The sequence below is a fragment of the Chiloscyllium plagiosum genome, unplaced genomic scaffold, assembly GCF_037043375.1.
Source record: "Chiloscyllium plagiosum isolate Xiang-an unplaced genomic scaffold, Cpla_swu_hap1 HiC_scaffold_12, whole genome shotgun sequence".
Taxonomy (NCBI): domain Eukaryota; kingdom Metazoa; phylum Chordata; class Chondrichthyes; order Orectolobiformes; family Hemiscylliidae; genus Chiloscyllium; species Chiloscyllium plagiosum.
In genome coordinates this window covers 68,825,197-68,845,366 of record NW_028270150.1, presented here as the reverse complement: position 1 = coordinate 68,845,366, position 20,170 = coordinate 68,825,197, and the positions used below count along the sequence as shown (strand labels likewise).

The window sequence follows — 20,170 nt, the reverse complement described above, 5'->3', positions numbered from 1 at the left end:
TTGGGAGGACAGTCTGATCCCAGTGTGTCCAGTTTGGTGTATGGAGGACAGTCTGATCCCAGTGGGTGCAGTTGGGTGTAGGGAGGACAGTCTGATCCCAGTGGGTGCAGTTGGGTGTTGGGAGGACAGTCTGATCCCAGTGGGTGCAGTTGGGTGTAGGGAGGACAGTCTGATCCCAGTGGGTCCAGTTGGGTGTAGGGAGGACAGTCTGATCCCAGTGGGTGCAGTTGGGTGTAGGGAGGACAGTCTGATCCCAGTGGGTCCAGTTGGGTGTAGGGAGGACAGTCTGATCCCAGTGGGTCCAGTTGGGTGTAGGGAGGACAGTCTGATCCCAGTGGGTCCAGTTGGGTGTAGGGAGGACAGTCTGATCCAAAAGGGTGCAATCAGAGACTGTATTGCTCCAGTGAGCGGGCGCCCTCTGTTGCTGCTGCCGTTGTGAGAGGGTGGGACCTGCTCTCGGAGCTGTATATATGAGCTGGCAGCCGGCGGCAGCTTCATGCTGTGGACTGAGTGAGTGGGTGAATGAGCCAGGGAGGGACGGAGTGGAGCGAGCGGCGGCTGGCGATGTCTTCAGCCTGCGCGGATCTGTGTCGCTGTAAGAACGACAGGGGGCTGAGCAGTATCCTGTACCAGCTGCTGAGAAACGATGGCCAGGAACTCCCCCTCGGGCAGCAGGACCCCGCCGCTCCCTCGGCAGTCCCGGCTCAGGGCTGTCCCTGCAAATCCAGGCGGAAAGTGGTGCTCAAGTGCCCTCACATCACCTGCACAGCAGCGTCCGTGGTCCTGGCAAAGACCCTGAGCTTTGTGAGGAACGTGCCCTGTTTCCAGGCGCTGCCCTGTGATGACCAGCTAAAGCTGGTGAGAAGGTGCTGGGCACCTCTCCTGGTCCTGGGACTTGCCCAGGACAAAGTCGAGTTTGAGACGGTGGAAACATCCGAGCCCAGTATTTTGCAGACGCTTTTAACCCACGGCCTCCCGAACACCCAGGAGGGGACGGGCCACCAGCGCTTACTTTCGGCGGCGGAGACCCAGACTATTCAGCGGTTCCTGGTGAAGTGCTGGAGCCTGGACATTAGTCCCAAGGAGTATGCCTATTTGAAAGGGATTCTTCTGTTTAACCCAGGTTGGTGTATTCACAGGTACATTCACACACGCTTCAGGTCAAATGTTTTACCACGCACAAAAAAAAGTTTCGATATAGTCAGAGAAATAGAACGGGTATAATTGTCATGATTTGGGTTTTACGTCATGTTTTTCCATTTAATACGGACGCGCCGTTGGTGTTGTAAGTATTTTTTTCTCTCCCCGAAACGTGAATAAGGTTGCCTTTCTCCTTGAATTGGAAAGCAGATGTTATGTACTGTATGTCCTGTGATGGGGTTAATGTGTGATCAGGGCGAAAGTACATTTCGGTGGCAGTGGGGGGGCTGACCCTTCTTCCATGCCCACATTCCCACTGATTCCGACTAAAGTGGGGAGTGCAGCTGCAGTCCAATCCCAACTGAAACAGAGCGAGGATGAAACCTTGGCCATGCCGACCTTCCACATCTTCATGATGCCCCAATGCATTTTACGGTGAAGTAGTCCGCCACAATGATCCCTGTTCAAACATCAGTGAGATAAATCACCAGCTTGTCTGTTTTAGTGAGGTTTACATTGGACAGGGCAACTTCCCACCACTTCTCCAAAATGAAGTTAAAAATCACACAACACCAACAGGTTTAAATGGAAGCACTAGCTTTCGGATCGCCGCTCCTTCATTCCCCAAAATGTGTCTTGATATTTTTTGCATTCATGGGAACAATGAACATCTCACCGAGACAGCTCGGTTTAACATCCCAGAGAGAGGACAGCACACTTAAAAGGCAGCGATGACCTCAGCTGCCTGTCTAGATTGTGTTCATAATCTGGAGTGGGGTTTGAATCCATAGCCTTTTGATCTTCTGACAAGTTTAAATTTAAAGCTTCTATGTTCATCAGCAACACTTCTAACACGTATCATCCAGAACTAACCGAAAAGTCTCTGCCGTGCAAATATATCTGCCATCAGTTTTCGGAAATTTAAATTCGAAACATTTGAAATGCTGTGAGCGTGTTTCTGTGTTTGTGGTTCCAGTGATGTGTCTGTATTTGGACACTGCTGGTACCTAAAACAATAGGAAAGCCCTCAGGCTGAATAATCACTTCTCAAGTCCTTGACCCTGGCAGGAACTGATACTGCAGCTCTTAATTTGAGACCCTGTAACTTACAGGATAAATGTAGCATTAAATACCAAGCTCTTTCCATGCCAAAAATATTCTGCCCCAAACTTATTGTGACAAAAAAGAAATATCAGACGCTACAGAATAGCAAATAAACAGTTGACTTTTCATTGCAGTGTTTAAACCCCCCCTGTTTTTCCAGATTTCAACAGTTATAGCAATGTACATTTGATTTTTGATCTGATTAGAACTGGGTTTATTGTCACATGTACTTAAGTACAGGGATACAGCAAAAAATGTTCAAAGCTGCCAAGTCCAATGTCATCTTATGTACAAAGATACCAAGGTTCAAAATCTTAGGTAGAAATTACAAAAATAAATAAATGAAGGTGAAAGTTCAGCATTATAGCCTTTCTAAAGCAGGCTTCAACTCGAGGCTGGGAGTCCGTACTAGACTCCCTCGAGACTAGTCAGACATATCCAGTAGCAGATGACAGTGAATGTGTCACTCCTCCCTTCAGGAGAGAATTCACCTCCAAATTCTTTCTAAGGCACTGCCCCGTGTGATAAGCAGCTCACCTTTGACTCCTTGAAATGTACCATTGAAATTGTACTGGCTTTAATTAGGAGTATTTTGGAGTACTCTATTGCAGCTGTAAATTGAATCCATTCAAGAAAGACTGGTTTGTTTAATTGTTGGCCCTGTGCTCTTTTCCTTCATCAACGATACACTGTACCTGCAGCATTTACCTACAGGTTGCAATCCAGAGCTTCATTAAGATGACTTTGATAGTGCTTCTCTCTTTTATATTTCTAATCCGCAACAGAGAAAAGCAGCAATTTCAAAGAAGTGCTTGGAAAATTTCATCTAAATCACATATTAACTTAATGTGAACACAGTGGGCTGAGACTTCCCTGACAGTGAGGTTGAACTGGAAAAATAGGGATGAGCTTTGGGACAACTCTCTGACTCATTCCTACCAAGTGGAACTTTTCCAGGGTCAGACTGGAAATATTTATTCTACACTGTTGTACAGCCAATCAGGATATGTGAAGTTCCAACTGGGGATGATTTTGTGGAATTTGCCAAAGTCACTGCAGCCCTCACCCCTATCACAAACAAAATCCTCCAGCTTGTTGTGCAAAGTGTTTCTGAGGCTGCCTAGGACAAACTGGATGTTTTATGGCCCAATGTCTGGCTTGCATGAATGAAATGGCAAAACCACAGCTCTGTTTGATCATGCAGTGCATCACATGCATCAGGAGTCTCCAATACAATCATTCTGTTTTGATTAATGAGGGCATTTCCAAGGTGAGGATTCCTTGCTAGTTTCTGACCACGCTCAGTAATACCACTTCTCTTAGTGTGGCTGCTATGGCTCTAGAGCACTGCTCGGCAGCATCATGGACTCGCCAGTTGTGTTCATTAAAATGACAACTGTGGAGGAAGTTGATTAGGAGGCTGCTTGCTGGCTTCCAACAACTGCAGGCTCAGGAGCACAATTTGGCCCCAATTGTGGTCCCAGATGAATAGTCCTCAAAAATGTTTTTGAGGAAATGTTGCTTGGATTTTTTTCTGAGTGGGAATGGATTGATGTTGGAGCAGTTAGTGCACAATATCAAATAATGTATTGCACAGAAAGAAGCCATTGTGTTAGCTCCTCAGTTAGAGCTCCTGCTCTAATTTCATTGTCCTTCCTACAGATCTTTTCATTTTAAATGATTATTCATGCCTTTTTAAATTCACCTCATAATTTCTGTGTCAATTGACCCTTGCATTGAGCCTGCTATGATGCATTAATCCTCTGTGTGAAACATCTCTTCTTTAACTTGTCACCCTTCCCATCACTTTTATTCTTTTTGTAATAGTCTAGATCTATGTCTATTTTCTTTCCTATTTGCCAACTTTCTCTACTTATCCTTTCTCATTTTGAAAACTTCAGTTAATTGGTTTCCTTTTCACCCAGTAGAAAAGGCTACTTCTTTTCAGCCTTTCACATCAACAATACCTTTTCGTTCTAGGTGTCACTCTGATATTTTTGTTTTGTTATACTCTTCCAATATCACTATATATGGCTTGACTTGAACTCATAGAATCACAGCACCCAAATATTTGAAGTACTCCAGTTCTGTACTTAGCAATGTTTTATATAAAATAAATGTCACTTACCTTTGTTTACAGTCAATGTCCAGGATTAAAATCCCCAAACCCATTTTCGTTTTATGGCCTTAAATACCTGCATTCTAAATTTAACTGTATCTTTTATCTCAACCTCTAAATCATTGTTTCCCTGAAATAATGATCTTCTGGTACACTTATTTTCATTTTTGTAAATTCTATTATTTCACTGCATCTGTTACATGATTAGATTAGATTCCCTACTGTATGGAAACAGGCCCTTCCTCCCCGCCCCCGCAACAAGTCCACACTGACCTCCGAAGAGTAACCCACCCAGACCCATTCCCCTACCCTATATTTACCCCTGACTAATGCACCTAACACAATGGGCAATTTAGCAAGGCCAATTCACCTAACCTGCACATCTTTGGACTGTGGGAGGAAACCAACGCAGACACTGGGAGAATGTGCAAACTCAACACAAAGAGTCGCCCGAGGCAGGAATCAAACCCAGGTCCCTGGAGCTGTGAGGCAGCAGTACTAACCACTGAGTCACCGTGCCACCCCAAATGTACCGAAATGTACCTTTTTTGTTCTTCTGTAATCTTTTGCATTTTTTTCTCACAGTTGACTGAACCGTACAGTTTGGTATCACCAGCAATTTTTGATATAATTCCTCCTGAGAAAATGTAATCAGAAACACTAATACAATGAATGATGAATTCCACAAAGTAATCGCACCCCATCTCTGTTTTACATTCAATGTAAAGTAGTAAGACATACCCATAAATAATTTTCTTTTATAAGATGAAAGTCAATTGTACATGGTGTTTCATGTGATGGCAGTGTTGCTTGGTGCATACTAGCCACACTTGCCCTTTCAATAAAAAAGCTATTGCAATCCTGTAAAAAAAAGTCACTTACCAAAACAGTGGATGTTACAGAATACTACATGTTCTGCACTCCTGCCTCTATCAACTCCTTGTTTATTGCATTGCATTTGAGCCTTCTTGCACAGTTTTTGACTATAACAGAGTATGCTGTATTTTCAAAGATAACCATTGGACTACAGTTGCATTTGATGCATTTTGCATCTATAGGCATCTTGTTTATCCTCAGCATCAGTTGTGAATGAAATATGAATCAGTAAAAGGCCACGCTTTCGTCACTCTTCAAAGATCATGCATCACCATACATATGATGAAAGAGGGAAGTTAAAGATTTCATTGGCAAAGACTAGTGGGATTGAGAAAGTAAAATTAGGAACTCATGGATGTTAGTAACATAAAATCTGCAGTAAGTGTTTAAATTGCAAAAAGCTTTGGCTCGGAACTATAGACCGGTGAGCCTGACGTCGGTGGTTGGAGGGAATCCTGAGGGACAGGATGTACATGTGTTTGGAAAGGCAAGGAATGATTAGGGATAGTCAACATGGCTTTGTGCGTGGGAAATCATGTCTCACAAACTTGATTGTGTTTTTTGAGGAAGGATTGATAAAGGGCAGAGCAGTAAATGTGATCTATATGGACTTCAGTAAGGCGTTCGACAAGGTTCCCCATGGGAGACTGATCAGCAAAGTTAGATCTCACGGAATACAGGGAGAACTAGCCATTTGGATACAGAACTGGCTCAAAGGTAGAAGACAGAGGGTGGTGGTGAAGGTTTGTTTTTCAGACTGGAGGCTTGTGACCAATGGAGTGCCACAAGGATCAGTGCTGGATCCTCTACTTTTTGTCATTTACATAAATTATTTGGATGCGAGCATAGGAGGTACAGTTAGTAAGTTTGCAGATGACACCAAAATTGGAGGTGTAGTGGACAGTGAAGAGGGTTACCTCAGATTACAACAGGATCTTGACCAGATGGGCCAATGGGCTGAGAAGTGGCAGATGGAGTTTAATTTAGATAAGTGCGAGGTGCTGCATTTTTGGAAAGCAAATCTTAGCAGGACTTATATACTTAATGGTAAGGTCCTAGGGAGTGTTGCTGAACAAAGAGACCTTGGAGTGCAGGTTCATAGCTCCTTGAAAGTGGAGTCACAGGTAGATAGGATAATGAAGAAGGCGTTTGGTATGCTTTTCTTTATTGGTCAGAGTATTGAGTACAGTAGTTGGGAGGTCATGTTGCGGCTGTACAGGGCATTGGTTAGGCCACTGTTGAAGTATTGTGTACAATTCTGGTTTCCTTCCTATCAGAAAATGTTGTGAAACCTGAAAGGGTTCAGAAAAGATTTACAAGGATGTTGCCAGAGTTGAAGGATCTGAGCTATAGGGAGAGGCTGAACAGTCTAAGGCTGTTTTCCCTGGAGCTGAGGGGTGACCTTATAGAGGTTTACAAAATTATGAGGGGCATGGATAGGGTAAATAGACAAAGTCTTTTCCCTGGGGTGGGGGAGTCAAGAACTAGAGGGCATAGGCTTAGGGTGAGAGGGGAAAGATATAAAAGAGACCTACGGGGCAACGTTTTCACACAGAGGGTGGTACGTGTATGGAATGAGCTGCCAGAGGATGTGGTGGAGGCTGGTACAATTGCAACATTTAAGAAGCATTTGGATGGGTATATGAATAGGAAGGGTTTGGAGGGATATGGGCCGGGTGCTGGAAAGTGGGATTAGATTGGGTTGGGATATCTGGTCGGCAGATGAGTTGGACTGAAGGGTCTGTTTCTGTGCTGTACATCTCTATGACAATGATGCTATAAATGAGTTGGAGGTCAAACTGCAGACACTGTGATACATCAGGGAGAGGCAGTTACCTTGACATTTTGTACAAGGAGGTGATCATAACTTTTAGAATAAGGTCTTCTGATTTGGTTTGTGTGGAGGGAAAGGAATGTGTGACTGTGAGTGTGGGAGATAAGGATACCCAGAGCACAGTAGTACAGGAGATTCAGCCAACAGATTTGTCGATATTTCCACCTTTTTTGATAAGAGTGACATCTGCAGGGGTGATGAGCGAACCAACTGTGGCACCAGGGTACAATAAAAATGAATGGATTGGCAGTAAGGGATAGTATAAAGAGTAACACACACTCCCTATTTGCAGCCAAGAGCATGTGTCCAGAAGGCTTTGACAGCTACATGATGCCAGGTTTTGGAATGTCTGCTTAAGGGTGGGAACAAACTTGGATTTAGAAGGGGATTTAAGCCAGTTGTCATGGTCTACATAGGTACAAATGACATGCATAGAACTGGGGAATAGTTTCTGCATAGACTGTACATCAAGGCTCGGCACCAAATTGAAGAGCAGAACCTCAAGACAATAATCTAGATCTGAGCCTTATACAGTTGGTAGAGGGCACATAAAATTAGTGAAGCTTATCCAACATTGAAAACTATGTAAATTCTGGTTTGTGGGCATCTATCTCAGTACTGAGGAAAGTGGGGTATGTACCATTCTGATGGCGTGTACTTGAACTGCCCTGAGATCACTGTTTTGGCTAATAATGTAACTGGAAGGTAGAGAAGGCCCTAAAGTACACAATGTGGGTTAAGCATGAAGCAAATGTAGATGTGGAAAATCAAAGAATAGAGTCAAGGCAGATGAGTAAGATAGAAATATGGGAAATAAAAGTCAGAAAATGACAGGAAGGGACAGAGAGGAAAGAAAAAAAGCACAAGGATACTGTGACAGTCAGGATAATATGTTACAAAGATAACAAAAAGAAAAACTAAAGGCTCTGTATCTGAATGTACATGATGTAATTAAGTTAATTGTGCCCATTAACTTAAATCAATCTGATCTGATGACCATTACAGAATTGAATCCTGAATATTGAAGCATATATGACATTCAAGTTGAATAGGAAGCTCCGTGAAGGTGAAGGCGTAAGCACTGATGATCAAGATGGCATTGACGCAATAATTACAAATGACCTTGGTTTCGGAGATCAGGATGTAGAATTAGGTTGGGTGAAGCAAGGACTAGTAGGGAAAAGAAGCCACTGATAGGAGTGACGACAGACCCATAACAGTCACCACAATATCTGATGAAGGTTACAAGATGCTTTTTTGCTTGATTGTAATAAAGGGACAATGATAATCATGTTGAGGTTGTACAGGACATTGATGAGGTCTCTTCTGGCGTAATGTGCGCAGTTCTGATTGCCTTGTTATAGGAATGGTTTTTCTTAAATGTTTTCTGAACCCTCAGGAGTTTATCAGGATGTTGCTGGGAATGGAAAGTTTGAGATCTAAAAGTAGATTGGAAAGGCTGAGTCTTTTTTCATTGGAGCGTAGGAGGTTGAGGGGTGTCCTTATTGAGATTTATAAAATCATGAGGGCCTTAGGTAAGGTGAATGACAAGGTCTTTTTCCTAGAGTGGGGAAATTCAAAACTAGGGGGTGTATTTTTAAGGTGAGAGGAGAAAGATTTAAAAAGGACACGAGGGGGAATTTTTTTACACAGAGTGGCTTGTGTGTGGAATGAACTGCCAGAGAAAATGATGGATACAGGTACAGTTACATGTTGAATACACTTTTGGATAGGTTCATGAATATGAAAGGTTTGGAGCAATATGGAGAAAGTGAGGACGGCAGATGCTGGAGATCAGAGTCGAAAAGTGTGGTGCTGGAAAAGCACAGCAGGTCAGGCAGCATCCGAGGAGCAAGAGAATAGATGTTTCGGGCTTAAACCCTTCATCAGGAATGTGGGGGTGGGGGAAGGGGGCAGAGAGATAAAGAGGAAGGTGGGAGTGGGGATAAGATAGCTGGGAAGGTAATAGATAGATGGCGGTAAAGATGAAGGTGATAGGTCAGAGGGGAGGATGGAGTAGATAGATGGGAGAAAAGATGGTCAGGAAGGACAGTTCAAGAGGGCGGTGCTGGTTTGGATCTGGGATAAGCTTGGGGAAAAGAGAGATGAGGAAACTGGTGAAGTCGTTGTTGATGCTGTGTGGTTGGAGAATGCCAAGGCAGAAGATGAGGCGTTCTTCCTCCAGGTATTGGATAGCTTGGATTTGGCGGTGGAGGAGAAATATGTAAAGTTGTTCACTTTGGCAGAAAGAATGAAATGCAGAGTCTGATTTAAATGAAGAACAATAGCAGAATTTCAAGGTGCAGAGAAATTTAGGTGATCTGGTGCACAAATCACAAAAAGTTAATATGCGGGTACAGCAAGTGATTAAGAAGGCCAATTGAATGCTGTCTTTTATTATGAGAGGAACTGAACTCAAGAGGATGATATGGATCAGTAATACAGGGCATTGGAGAGACCACATCTCAAATACTGTAATCATTTTGATCTCCTTACTAAAAGAAAGGATCTGAGAAAAGCTGGAGGAATCTGTATTCATCCCATTTCCCCTCCCCCCACCTCTTCTCAGTCCCAACCCTCAGACTCAGCACCGCCTTCTTGACCTGCAATCTTCTTCCCGACCTCTCCGCCCCCACCCCCTCTCCGGCCTATCACCCTCACCTTAACCTCCTTCCACATATCGTATTCCCAACGCTCCTCCCCCAACTCCCTCCTCCCTACCTTTTATCTTAGCCTGCTTGGCACACCCTCCTCATTCCTGAAGAAGGGCTCATGCCCGAAACGTCGATTCTCCTGTTCCTTTGATGCTGCCTGACCTGCTGTGCTTTTCCAGCATCACATTTTTAAGCTCTGATACCTGGTATAAGCAGGAAAGGTTCTACATATTGGCCTGGGTTGCACGAGAATTTAAAAGAGTGAGGGGTGACTTGAGTGAAGTTTTAAGTTCTCAAATGGACTTGACAAGGAAGATGTGAAAAGGTCAGCTGAGACTAGGGCCATCTTTCTAAGACAAAGATGAGGAGAAGCTCTCAACTTAGAGGGTTGTGTGCTCTTGGAACTCTTTCCTCATAAGACAATGAGAACGGAGCCATTGAATATTTTTAAAGTGAGCTGATTCTTGTTAGGCAAACAAATCAGAGATTATAAGAAGTAAATTGAACTGTTGTATAAAAAACACAAATACATCAGCTGTGTTCAAACATGGACAAAAGAGCTGAATTCCAGAGGTAAAGTGAGAGTGACAGCTCTTGATATCAAGGCTGCATTTGACCAAGTTGTCACATCATGGAGCCCTGGCAGAGCTGGTATCAATGGATATTGGGGGCAAACTCTCCACTGGTTGGAGTCATACCTGGCACAAAAGAAGATGGTTCTCGTTGTTGGAGGTCAGTCATCTCCGCACCAGGACATGTCTGCAGGAGTTCCTCAGGGTAGTGTCCTAAGCCCAACCATCTTCAGCTGCTTCATTAATAAACTTCCCTCCATCAGAAGGTCAGAAGTGGAGATGTTTGCCGATGATTGATCGTCCAATTTTCAGCATCACTCGCAATACTTCATATACTTAAGCAGTCAAAGTTCAAATGCAACAAAACTTAGCCAATATCCAGACTTGTGCTAACAAGTGGCAAGTAACATTTGCACCATTCAAATGTCAGGCAATAACCATCTCCAATAAGAGGCAGTATAACCCTATTTCATGACAAGAAATGGTGTTAACATCACTGAATCTCTTACCATCAATATCCTGGATTACCATTAACTAGAAACTCAACTGGATTCACCATATAAAGACAATGGCTACAAGAGCAGGCCAGAGGCCAGGAACAGTGCAGTGAATATCTCAACTCCTGACTCCCCAAAGCCTGTTCATCATCTACAAGGTACAAAATGGAATATTCCCCACATACGTGGTTGAGTGCAGCTCCAACAACACCCAAAAAGTTTGACACTATCTAGGTCAAAGCAGTCAGCTTGGCACCACATCCACAAGCATTCACTCCCTCCATTACCGATGCTCAAGAGTAACAGTGTGAATGACCTACTAGGTGCACTGCAGACGTTGGCCATGGATGTTAGCACCTTCCAAGTCCATAACCACTTCCATCTAGAAAGACAAGGGCAGTATTCCCATGCAAACACCATCACCTCCAAGGCATTCACCAGCCTAACTTGGAAATATATCACTGTTCCTTTACTGTTGTTGGATCAAAATTCTGGAATTCTTTCCCTTAGAGCACTGTGAGGTTACCTTCAGCATACAGATGCATCAATTCAAGAAGGCAGTTCGCCACCTCCTTCCCAAGGGCAACTAGTGACAGGCAATAAATGTTTGCCCAGCCGGCAACATCCACATCACATGAGTGAATTTAAAAAATCTTATTTAGTGGCAGAGCAAGTTCAAGAGGCCAAATAACCTACTTCTGCTGCTAAGTCATACATTCGTCTCATGGAATGGAGCCAAAGATTTATGAGGCTTTACCAACAAAATGGAAAACAATCTGTTGACTTGCAATCTGTGCCACGTTGGAACTATAGGTTAAGAAAACAAGACTAAGAAAGAAAACATGTGCCTTTGGAGACTGCTTTGCCATTCTTTATTATCATTGCTGATCCTGGTTTTCAATTTCACTTTCCTATTGCCTTCCCTTGATTCCTTGAGAAACCAGAAAGCCCTATAACGCAGTTCTAGAAGAATTATATAATAGTGCTTGCACAGTTTTCGGTGGTAGAGAATTCCATACAACCTTTGAAAGAAGAATTTTTCCTCATCTGAGTCTTAAGTCATTGACTCCTTATCCTGAAGCTTCCTCCTTGTTTTAGATTCCACAGCCCTGTCAATCCTCTGAACACTCTTGAATATTTCAATTAGATGACTTCTTATTCTTCAGAACTCCGGAAGATATAGGTCAACTTTGCTCAACCTTTCATCTCAGGACAATGCTGTTAGCCCAGGGAACAAGCTAATGAACTTACACTGTGCTGCTTCCAATACAACTATATGCTTCCTTAAATATGGAAAGCAAAATTGCACACAGTATTCTTGTTGTAGTCTCATTAAAGCCACATAAATTGTAGCAAGACTGCTTTACTCTTGTGCTCCTGTCCTCTTACAGTGTAAGCTAACATGCAGTTGCTTTCCTACTTGTTTCCTGTACCAGCACATGAATTGTTTGATAATATTGGTCCATTGTTTGGTTACACCAGTTTCTCTGAAAATTTAAGATTTACTAGTTTCATGGTTTTTAAAAAAATTCCCCTTTTCTTCGAACCAAAGCGAATAAACTCACATTTTTACCAATTCTACTCCATCTCCCAGCCTTTTTCCCATTCATTTGACCTATCTGTTTTCTTTGCAGCATCTTTGTACACTTACCAAGGCTTGGATTTTCAGCTGGCTTTGTATCATCAGCAAAGTTAAATACACTATGCTCTGTCATTGATCTAAATTATTAACATAAATAGTAAGTAGCTGATTCGAGATTAGAGTGGTGCTGGAAAAGCACAGCACACACTCAGTGATTTCCGCCCCCCCCACTGCCGTGTTCGCCACCACTTCTGCCCCCACCAAAGCCACTCACCTGCATTCTGCCGACACGCCCCCCCACAGATCCCACTGTCACCATCCCCACCCCCCCAGAACCCTGAGGGGAACACCACCCCTGCTCATGACTCCACCCCCATTCCCCCTAATACCACACCCACTCCAGTTACAGGCACCGCCCCCACTCCCAGCTCCACACCTACACCAGGTCCTAGCTCCCAACCCTGCCGAGTTTTCACCATCCCCCCCCCCAGACCTCCCCCTCACTGAGGATGAATGATCAGTCCTCCGCAAAGGACTCACCTTCATCCCCATTCTCCCACGCATCAATGAATTTAATATACACCGTGACGTCGAACACTTCTTCCGCCGCCTCTGCCTCCGAGCTTACTTTTTCAATCAGGGCTCCTGCCCACCTTCCGAGGACCCCTTTGCCCGCCTCCAACACACTTCATCCACCTGGACACCCCATGCTGGCCTATTACCCGCCCTCGATCTCTTCATTTCCAACTGCCACCGAGACATTAACCGCCTCAACCTGTCTACCCCCCTCCCCTACTCCAATCTCTCACCCTCACAAAGCGCAACCCTCCACTCCCTCTGCTCCAATCCCAACCTCACCATCAAGCCAGTAGATAAAGGGGGTGCAGTGGTCGTTTGGCGCACTGACGTCTACACTGCTGAAGCCAGACGCCAACTCAAAGACACCTCCTCCTATCATCCCACTCCCCATCACCAAACCATCATCTCCCAGACCATACAGACCTCATCACCTCAGGAGATCTCCCATCCACGGCTTCCAACCTCATAGTCCGGGAACCCCACACTGCCCGATTCTATCTCCTTCCCAAGATCCACAAGCCTGACCACCCTGGCCGACCCATTGTCTCAGCCTGCTCCTGCCCACCGACCTCATTTCCACCTACCTCGATACTGTACTATCCACCATGGTCCAGGAACTCCCCACATATGTTCGAGACACCACCCATGCCCTCCACCTCCTCGAAGACTTCCATTTCTCTGGCCCCCAATGCTTCATCTTCACCATGGACGTCCAGTCCCTCTACACCTCCATCCGCTATGACCAGGGCCTCCAAGCCCTCCGTTTCTTCCTCTCCCGACGTCCCCAACAGTACCCTTCCACTGACCCTCTCATTCGTTTGGCTGAACGTCCTCACCCTCACCAATTTCTCCTTCGAATCCTCCCACTTCCTCCAGACAAAAGGGGTAGACATGGGCTCCCATATGGGGCCTAGCTATGCCTGTCTCTTTGTCAGAACAGTCCATCTTCCGTAGTTACACCAGCACCACTCCACTTCTTCCTCCGCTACATTGATGACTGCATTGGCGCCACCTTGTGCTCCCGTGAGGAGGTTGAGCAGTTCATCAACTTCACCAACACATTCCACCCCGACCTTAAATTTACCTGGACCACCTCTGACACCTCCCTCCTCTTTTTGGACCTGGTGGGCGGCACGGTGGCACAGTGGTTAGTACTGCCACCTCACAGCGCCAGAGACCCGGGTTCAATTCCCGACTCAGGCGACTGACTGTGTGGAGTTTGCATGTTCTCCCCGTGTCTGTGTGGGTTTCCTCCGGGTGCTCCGGTTTCCTCCCACAGTCCAAAGATGTGCAGGTCAGGTGAATTGGCCATGCTAAATTGCCCGTAGTGTTAGGTAAGGGGTAAATGTAGGGGTACGGGTGGGTTGCGCTTTGGCGGGTCGGTTTGGACTTGTTGGGCCGAAGGGCCTGTTTCCACACTGTAATGTAATGTAATGTAATCTCTCCAGCTTCATTAATGATGACCAACTTGACACTGACATTTTTTACAAACCCACCAACTCCCACAGCTACCTGGATTACACCTCTTCCCACCCTACCTCCTGCAAAAATGCCATCCCATATTCCCAATTCCTCCGTCTCTGTCGTATCTGCTCCCAGGAGGACCAGTTCCACCACAGAACACACCAGATGGCCTCCTTCTTTAGAGACCACAATTTCCCTTCCCATGTGGTTGAAGATACCCTCCAACGCATCTCATCCACATCCCGCACCTCCGCCCTCAAACCCCACCCCTCCAACCGTAACAAGGACAGAACCTCCCCTCCTCACCTTCCACCCTATTAACCTTTGCATAAACTGCATCATACACTGACATTTCCACCACCTCTAAAAGGACCCCACCACCAGGGATATATTTCCCTCCCCACCCATTTCTGCTTTCCGCAAAGACCGTTCCCTCTGTGACTACCTGGTCAGGTCCACGTCCCTCAACAACCCACCCTCCCTTCCTGTCTCTTTCCCCTGCCACCACAGGAATTGCAAAACCTGCGTCCACACCTCCTCCCTCACCTCCATCCAAGGCCCCAAAGGAGCTTTCCACATCCATCAAAGTTTCACCTGCACATCACCAATATCATTTATTGTATCCGTTGCTCCCGATGTGGTCTCCTCTACATTGGGGAGACCGGATGCCTCCTCACAGAGCGCTTTAGGGAACATCTTTGGGACACCTGCACAAATCAACCCCACCAGCCTGCGGCCCAACATTTCAACTCCCCCTCCCACTGTGCTGAGGACATGCAGGTCCTGGGCCTCCTCCACCGCCGCTCCCTCACCACCCGATGCCTGGAAGAAGAACGCCTCATCTTCCGCCTCGGAACACATCAACCCCAGGGCATCAATGTGGACATCACCAGTTTCCTCATTTCCCCTCCCCCCACCTTACCCCAGTTCCTAACTTCCAGCTCAGCACCATCCTCATGACCTGTCCTACCTGCCAATCTCCCTTCCCACCTATCTGCTCCACCCTCTCCTCTGACCTATCACCTTCATCCACACCTCCATCCACCCATTGTACTCTTTGCTACCTTCCCCCACCCTCCTCTCTGACTTATCACCTCCATCCTCACCCCCATTCACCTATTGTACTCTTTACTACCTTCTCCCCAGCCCCACCCCCCTTACCCATTTATCTCTTCACCCTGGAGACTTCCCGCCTCTATCCCTGATGAAGGGCTTTTGCCCAAAACATTGATTTTCCTGCTGCTCGGATGCTGCCTGACCTACTGTGCATTTCCAGCACCACTCTAATCTAGACTCTGGTTTCCAGCATCTGCAGTCCTCACTTTTGCCTAGTAAATAGCTGAGTCCCCGGCACTCAGTTTTCTAGTTCTCCTCTTGTCACAGTCTGCCATCTTGAAATTGTGCCATTTTTCATTATCTTCTGCCTCCTGTGCCTATGCTATTACATTATCACCAATTCATTAACTCTTACCTTTGTATTAACCTTTTTTGTGACACCTTATTGAATACTATTTCAAAATTTAAGTTTGTAGATTCAACTGCATCTATTGGTTTGCCTGTATCCACCCTCGTTGCATGCTCAAAAATCCCATATAAACTTGCCAAGAATAAAAGTTTCCTTTTTGTGAACTCAACTTGTTGCATTCAGTACTTTCCCAAGTACATGGTTAAGACTTCCTTAATAATCGATTCCACCACATTATATGTTGCTTACTGATCTGTAATTCTTTACTTTCTGTCTTTATCCTTTCTTATACAGTGGTGTTATTTTTGTTCATTTCTAATTTGCTGAGAATCATAGTCAGCATATCCACTATGTGTGCAGCTTTCTTTTGAAGAACCTAACCCATCATATCCTAGGGATTTATTAGTTTTTAGTCCCAAGAGTTTCTCAAGTACGTCTTTGTTGATTTGGTTACCACAATTTTCCTATTCTTATTATCCCCCTAGTTTAACTGCCATTTCTAATTTGTAACTTTTTCTTTCATGTGAAGACAGTCACAGTATTTCTGTTTGCTGTCTCTGACATTTCCTCAGACCCATGCTTTCTTTTTCTGTCTCTACTTCTAAGGAATTTACTTTAGCCACTCTCTTTCACATATTTGTAAACACTCCTTTTTTTAAAATATTCTCAGATAGTTTATCTCATATTCTATTGCTTCCCTTTTTAACTGACTGTTTGGAAACCCTTTACTGTTTGATAAAATATTCTCTATCCTTAGATTTGTTATAATTCTTTTACTGCTTTTTTTTTGCAACATTATGAACCTCTTCTTCATACTTAATACTGCCCTTAGCAACCTCCTCAGTAAGCTCAGTGATGTAACTCACTGAGCTTTTGTTTTTAAATAGATTGTAGTTTTGTGAATATTTTCAATTCTGTTAATGTTTACCACCGTTATCTCCTCTCCTATTTTAAAATCTGTTTTAATCCAGTCAGCTTTAGCCATTTCTTACTAACTTGCTTTAATTTGAGGATTTTGTTCATGATTGAATATGTTATGGCCAAACTTGAAGGGAAATTCAATTGTATTATGATCTCTACATAGCATCGTTTGCTATGATGTTGCCAATTAACTCTGCATTGTCACATATACTAGCCCTAAAAATAGCTATCACTCCACAACATATTTTTCAGGAAGCTATCACAAAATTACTTTATTAAACATCTTCAAAACCATGTCAAAATCTATTTGTCCTATAGATTGAGCCAGTCTTATTGAAGATTAAAACCTCATATTAGTAGTACATTGTCTTCGTTTTAAGCTTCAATAATTTTTTGCCAATACTCTGTCCACTATTGTTAATGGCCATATAAACTGTCAGCATTTTCTGACACTTGCTGTTGCTAATCTCCATCACCCCCCGACTCTACTTTCTGACTTTTAGTTAAGATCCTTTCTCACAAACATCTTTATGTCATCCTTTATTATCAGGAGCACCCTTCCTCCTTTACCACCCTGTCTTTTTGAAATGTTATCTATCCTGGAGTATTTATTTCCTAACGTTGGTTACCTTGTAACCATGTATCTGAACCTAAATCATTTATCTCCATTCATGCTACTAGTTTATCAAATTTATTGAAGATGCTCCACACATTTAGATTAAGTGACTCAATTTTATTTTTCAGTACTTTTGTTTTTCAAGGATCTTAGTGTCTGATACAGTTCTACTATTAAATTCTCTGCCCCCTTTCAGTCCCATTCAATTTGATCAACCTAAGTATACTTTTCTGTTGCTTCAACTTTTATGTTTGGATTTCTAGACCTCTCTTCAGCTAAATGCTCCTCCCCTCTGTTAAATGTAAAGCTATTACCCCTCCTCCAACCATATTTGCTCTTTTATTCTTATGTTTGTAAGCTCTACGTATTCCTGCCACACTCTGGTTATTGTGATCCATGCCGCTACACTACACTATTACCTAGTGCTTTTCTTTAGTATTCTAAATCCTCCTTCACATGGACATTGCCCCACTTTCCGACATCTCATCCCCCACCATCACCAGTATTTAACTTTAACTCATTGGCTCTAGTTGTATGACTCACTATGTTCAAGTAACCATTTCAATGCTTCCTCTTTCTCATAACTGGTGTCAGTACCCCATGAGATTTATTTATCCCTCACCAGTCTTTGAGCCATGTATTCACCTTTCTGATCATGCTTATCCTATGTTAATTCGCTTGTGGCTCATTTAGCAACCCTGGGATTATTATTTTTTTTGTAAAAAAAGTTAGCCCTCAGCTGCTCAATTTTCTTCACCAAAGCCTCCTTCTTGAACTTCTGTGCTGTTGGTATTCACTGTTCGCTTCCACTTAAGTTTCTCCCCAGGCCTGAGGTGTTATCCTCAACCCAGCACTAGCAGGCAATCCCAGGCTTCAAAATACATGTTCTTGCCTGCAGAGTGCAGTGTCTATCCAACTGGACAAACTGTTCATGACCACATATCTTTACATCACCACACTTAACTCGTTTCAGTTACTGAAATGTTTGCTTTACCTGCAGTGATGTGAATTTTACTTGTGGCAGGGTATTTTGCCTGATGCAACAATGCTTATCCTATTTCCTGAAACATAAACGAAGACGTAAAAGTCATGGCATTAAAGAATCCAGACATGTGGTACATGTGGAATTAGAATTTAGAATTAGGCTTTATTGTCATGTGTATTCAAGTACAGGGATACAGGAGTACAGTGGAAAATTTCCAATGTCTCTATTCGCAGTGTTATCTTTGGTACAAGGTACCTGGGTTCGAAATCTTAGGTAAAAAGGAGAAAAAAAATTAAAAGTTCAACATTACAGTTCTTCTATAAAGTATAAGAAATAAAGTTGAAAATTCCAAATAAAAGTCCTACTTTAGCAATGGGCCTGCAGTTGCTCCGCACTGGGCTACCTCCACAAGGGCTGGAAAGCATTCCCCCTGCCCCCAACACTCAGCTCGATCTCTCCCACGCTGTGGTCAGTCTCTCCATCCACATCCATCAACTGTCTCTTAAAGGCATTTCTTTGAGTATCTCCTTTCACTACCTTTGGAACTGGTTTAAATTCATGATTTACCAACATTGATTCATCAAACAAAATAAATAGATTTTTGATTCTGTCTGAAACTATCATTATTTAAAATAAGTCTATGAAATTTCCTCTTAGCCCTCTGTGTTCCAGCACCTGTGCCTTCCCCTGAAATTTAAAATTTGTTGAGACTATATAACATAGTCACATATTAGTTAATCTTGACAAAGTGTATTAAATATTTGCTTTTGTTTTAATTTTTGACCACCAAAAGGTGCGCCATGAAAATGTTTTATGTAGTTCAAGGTCTTTTATACGGTTGAGGTCTGTTTTAAGTTTGTGTTTTATTAATGTTAATATAGATTCCTCATTTCTCTGGTGCCAAAATGTTGCTCTTTCCTTTTACTAGAGCTGCCAGGACTGCACTGTACAGAATACATACAGAGCCTTCAACAAGAAGCAAGGCAAGCTCTCAATGAATATGTGAAAACTATGTATACACAAGATCAGACTCGCTTTTTCAGCTTGATCATTGCGCTTTCCATGCTCCGATCCATTACAGCAAGTGTTATTGTTGAACTTTTTTTCAGACCTACTGGTAATGTCAATATAGAAGACAAGTTGCTGGACACACTGTGTGCCTACAGCAAGCCTCAAGCTACGGAGAAAACAAGTACATACTGAATACTGACTTTGCCTGATGTGAATATGCTGTAAAATAGACTAAGTTATTTGTGTTTTTGCAGACAGTATTTTTGTAAAATATATAGTATATTGCTAATCTCAAATTTAATGTAAAATTTATTCTGAATAAATGCAACATTATCAAGATTGACTGAGCTCTTATAAACCTGTGTAATTTTCCAGTATAATGTTTTTGATTTATTTTAGTATGAGAACATTAAATGTTGTATGATAATATTTACCAAACTCTTCTTCATTTTGTGCAACCGTTTATTTTGTTCATGGTTTTCCAATAGACCGTGATCTGGACACTTCACCTTGTATCTCAATAATAAAAGAGAGTGTGATTGTGTTGGGGTTAGTTTACAGTTGATGGTTGATAACAACATTTTAGACAAGTTGTTTGATTGATTTCTTTTGGCAGAAACTGAGAAAGAAAGTTGTGAATTTCATGTTCTTAAGATGGCCAAATATATAAAATTTACAGCACAGGAACAAGTCACGCAAATCAGCAGGTGGATCTTTGGATATTATTCTCCTCCTGAGCCCCCTTCTGACA

At 43.4% G+C, this 20,170-nt stretch overlaps 1 protein-coding gene across 1 annotated transcript; it reads left to right on the top strand.

The window, feature by feature from the left end:
- The first annotated feature begins 520 nt into the window (after positions 1 to 520).
- nr0b1 (nuclear receptor subfamily 0, group B, member 1) lies at positions 521 to 19,762 on the top strand. The gene is made up of 2 exons (XM_043701573.2): positions 521 to 1,123; positions 19,337 to 19,762. Exons 1-2 carry the CDS (start codon positions 523 to 525, stop codon positions 19,609 to 19,611), a joined length of 876 nt encoding a protein of 291 aa, XP_043557508.1. The 5' UTR covers positions 521 to 522; the 3' UTR covers positions 19,612 to 19,762.
- The last annotated feature ends 408 nt before the right edge of the window (positions 19,763 to 20,170 follow it).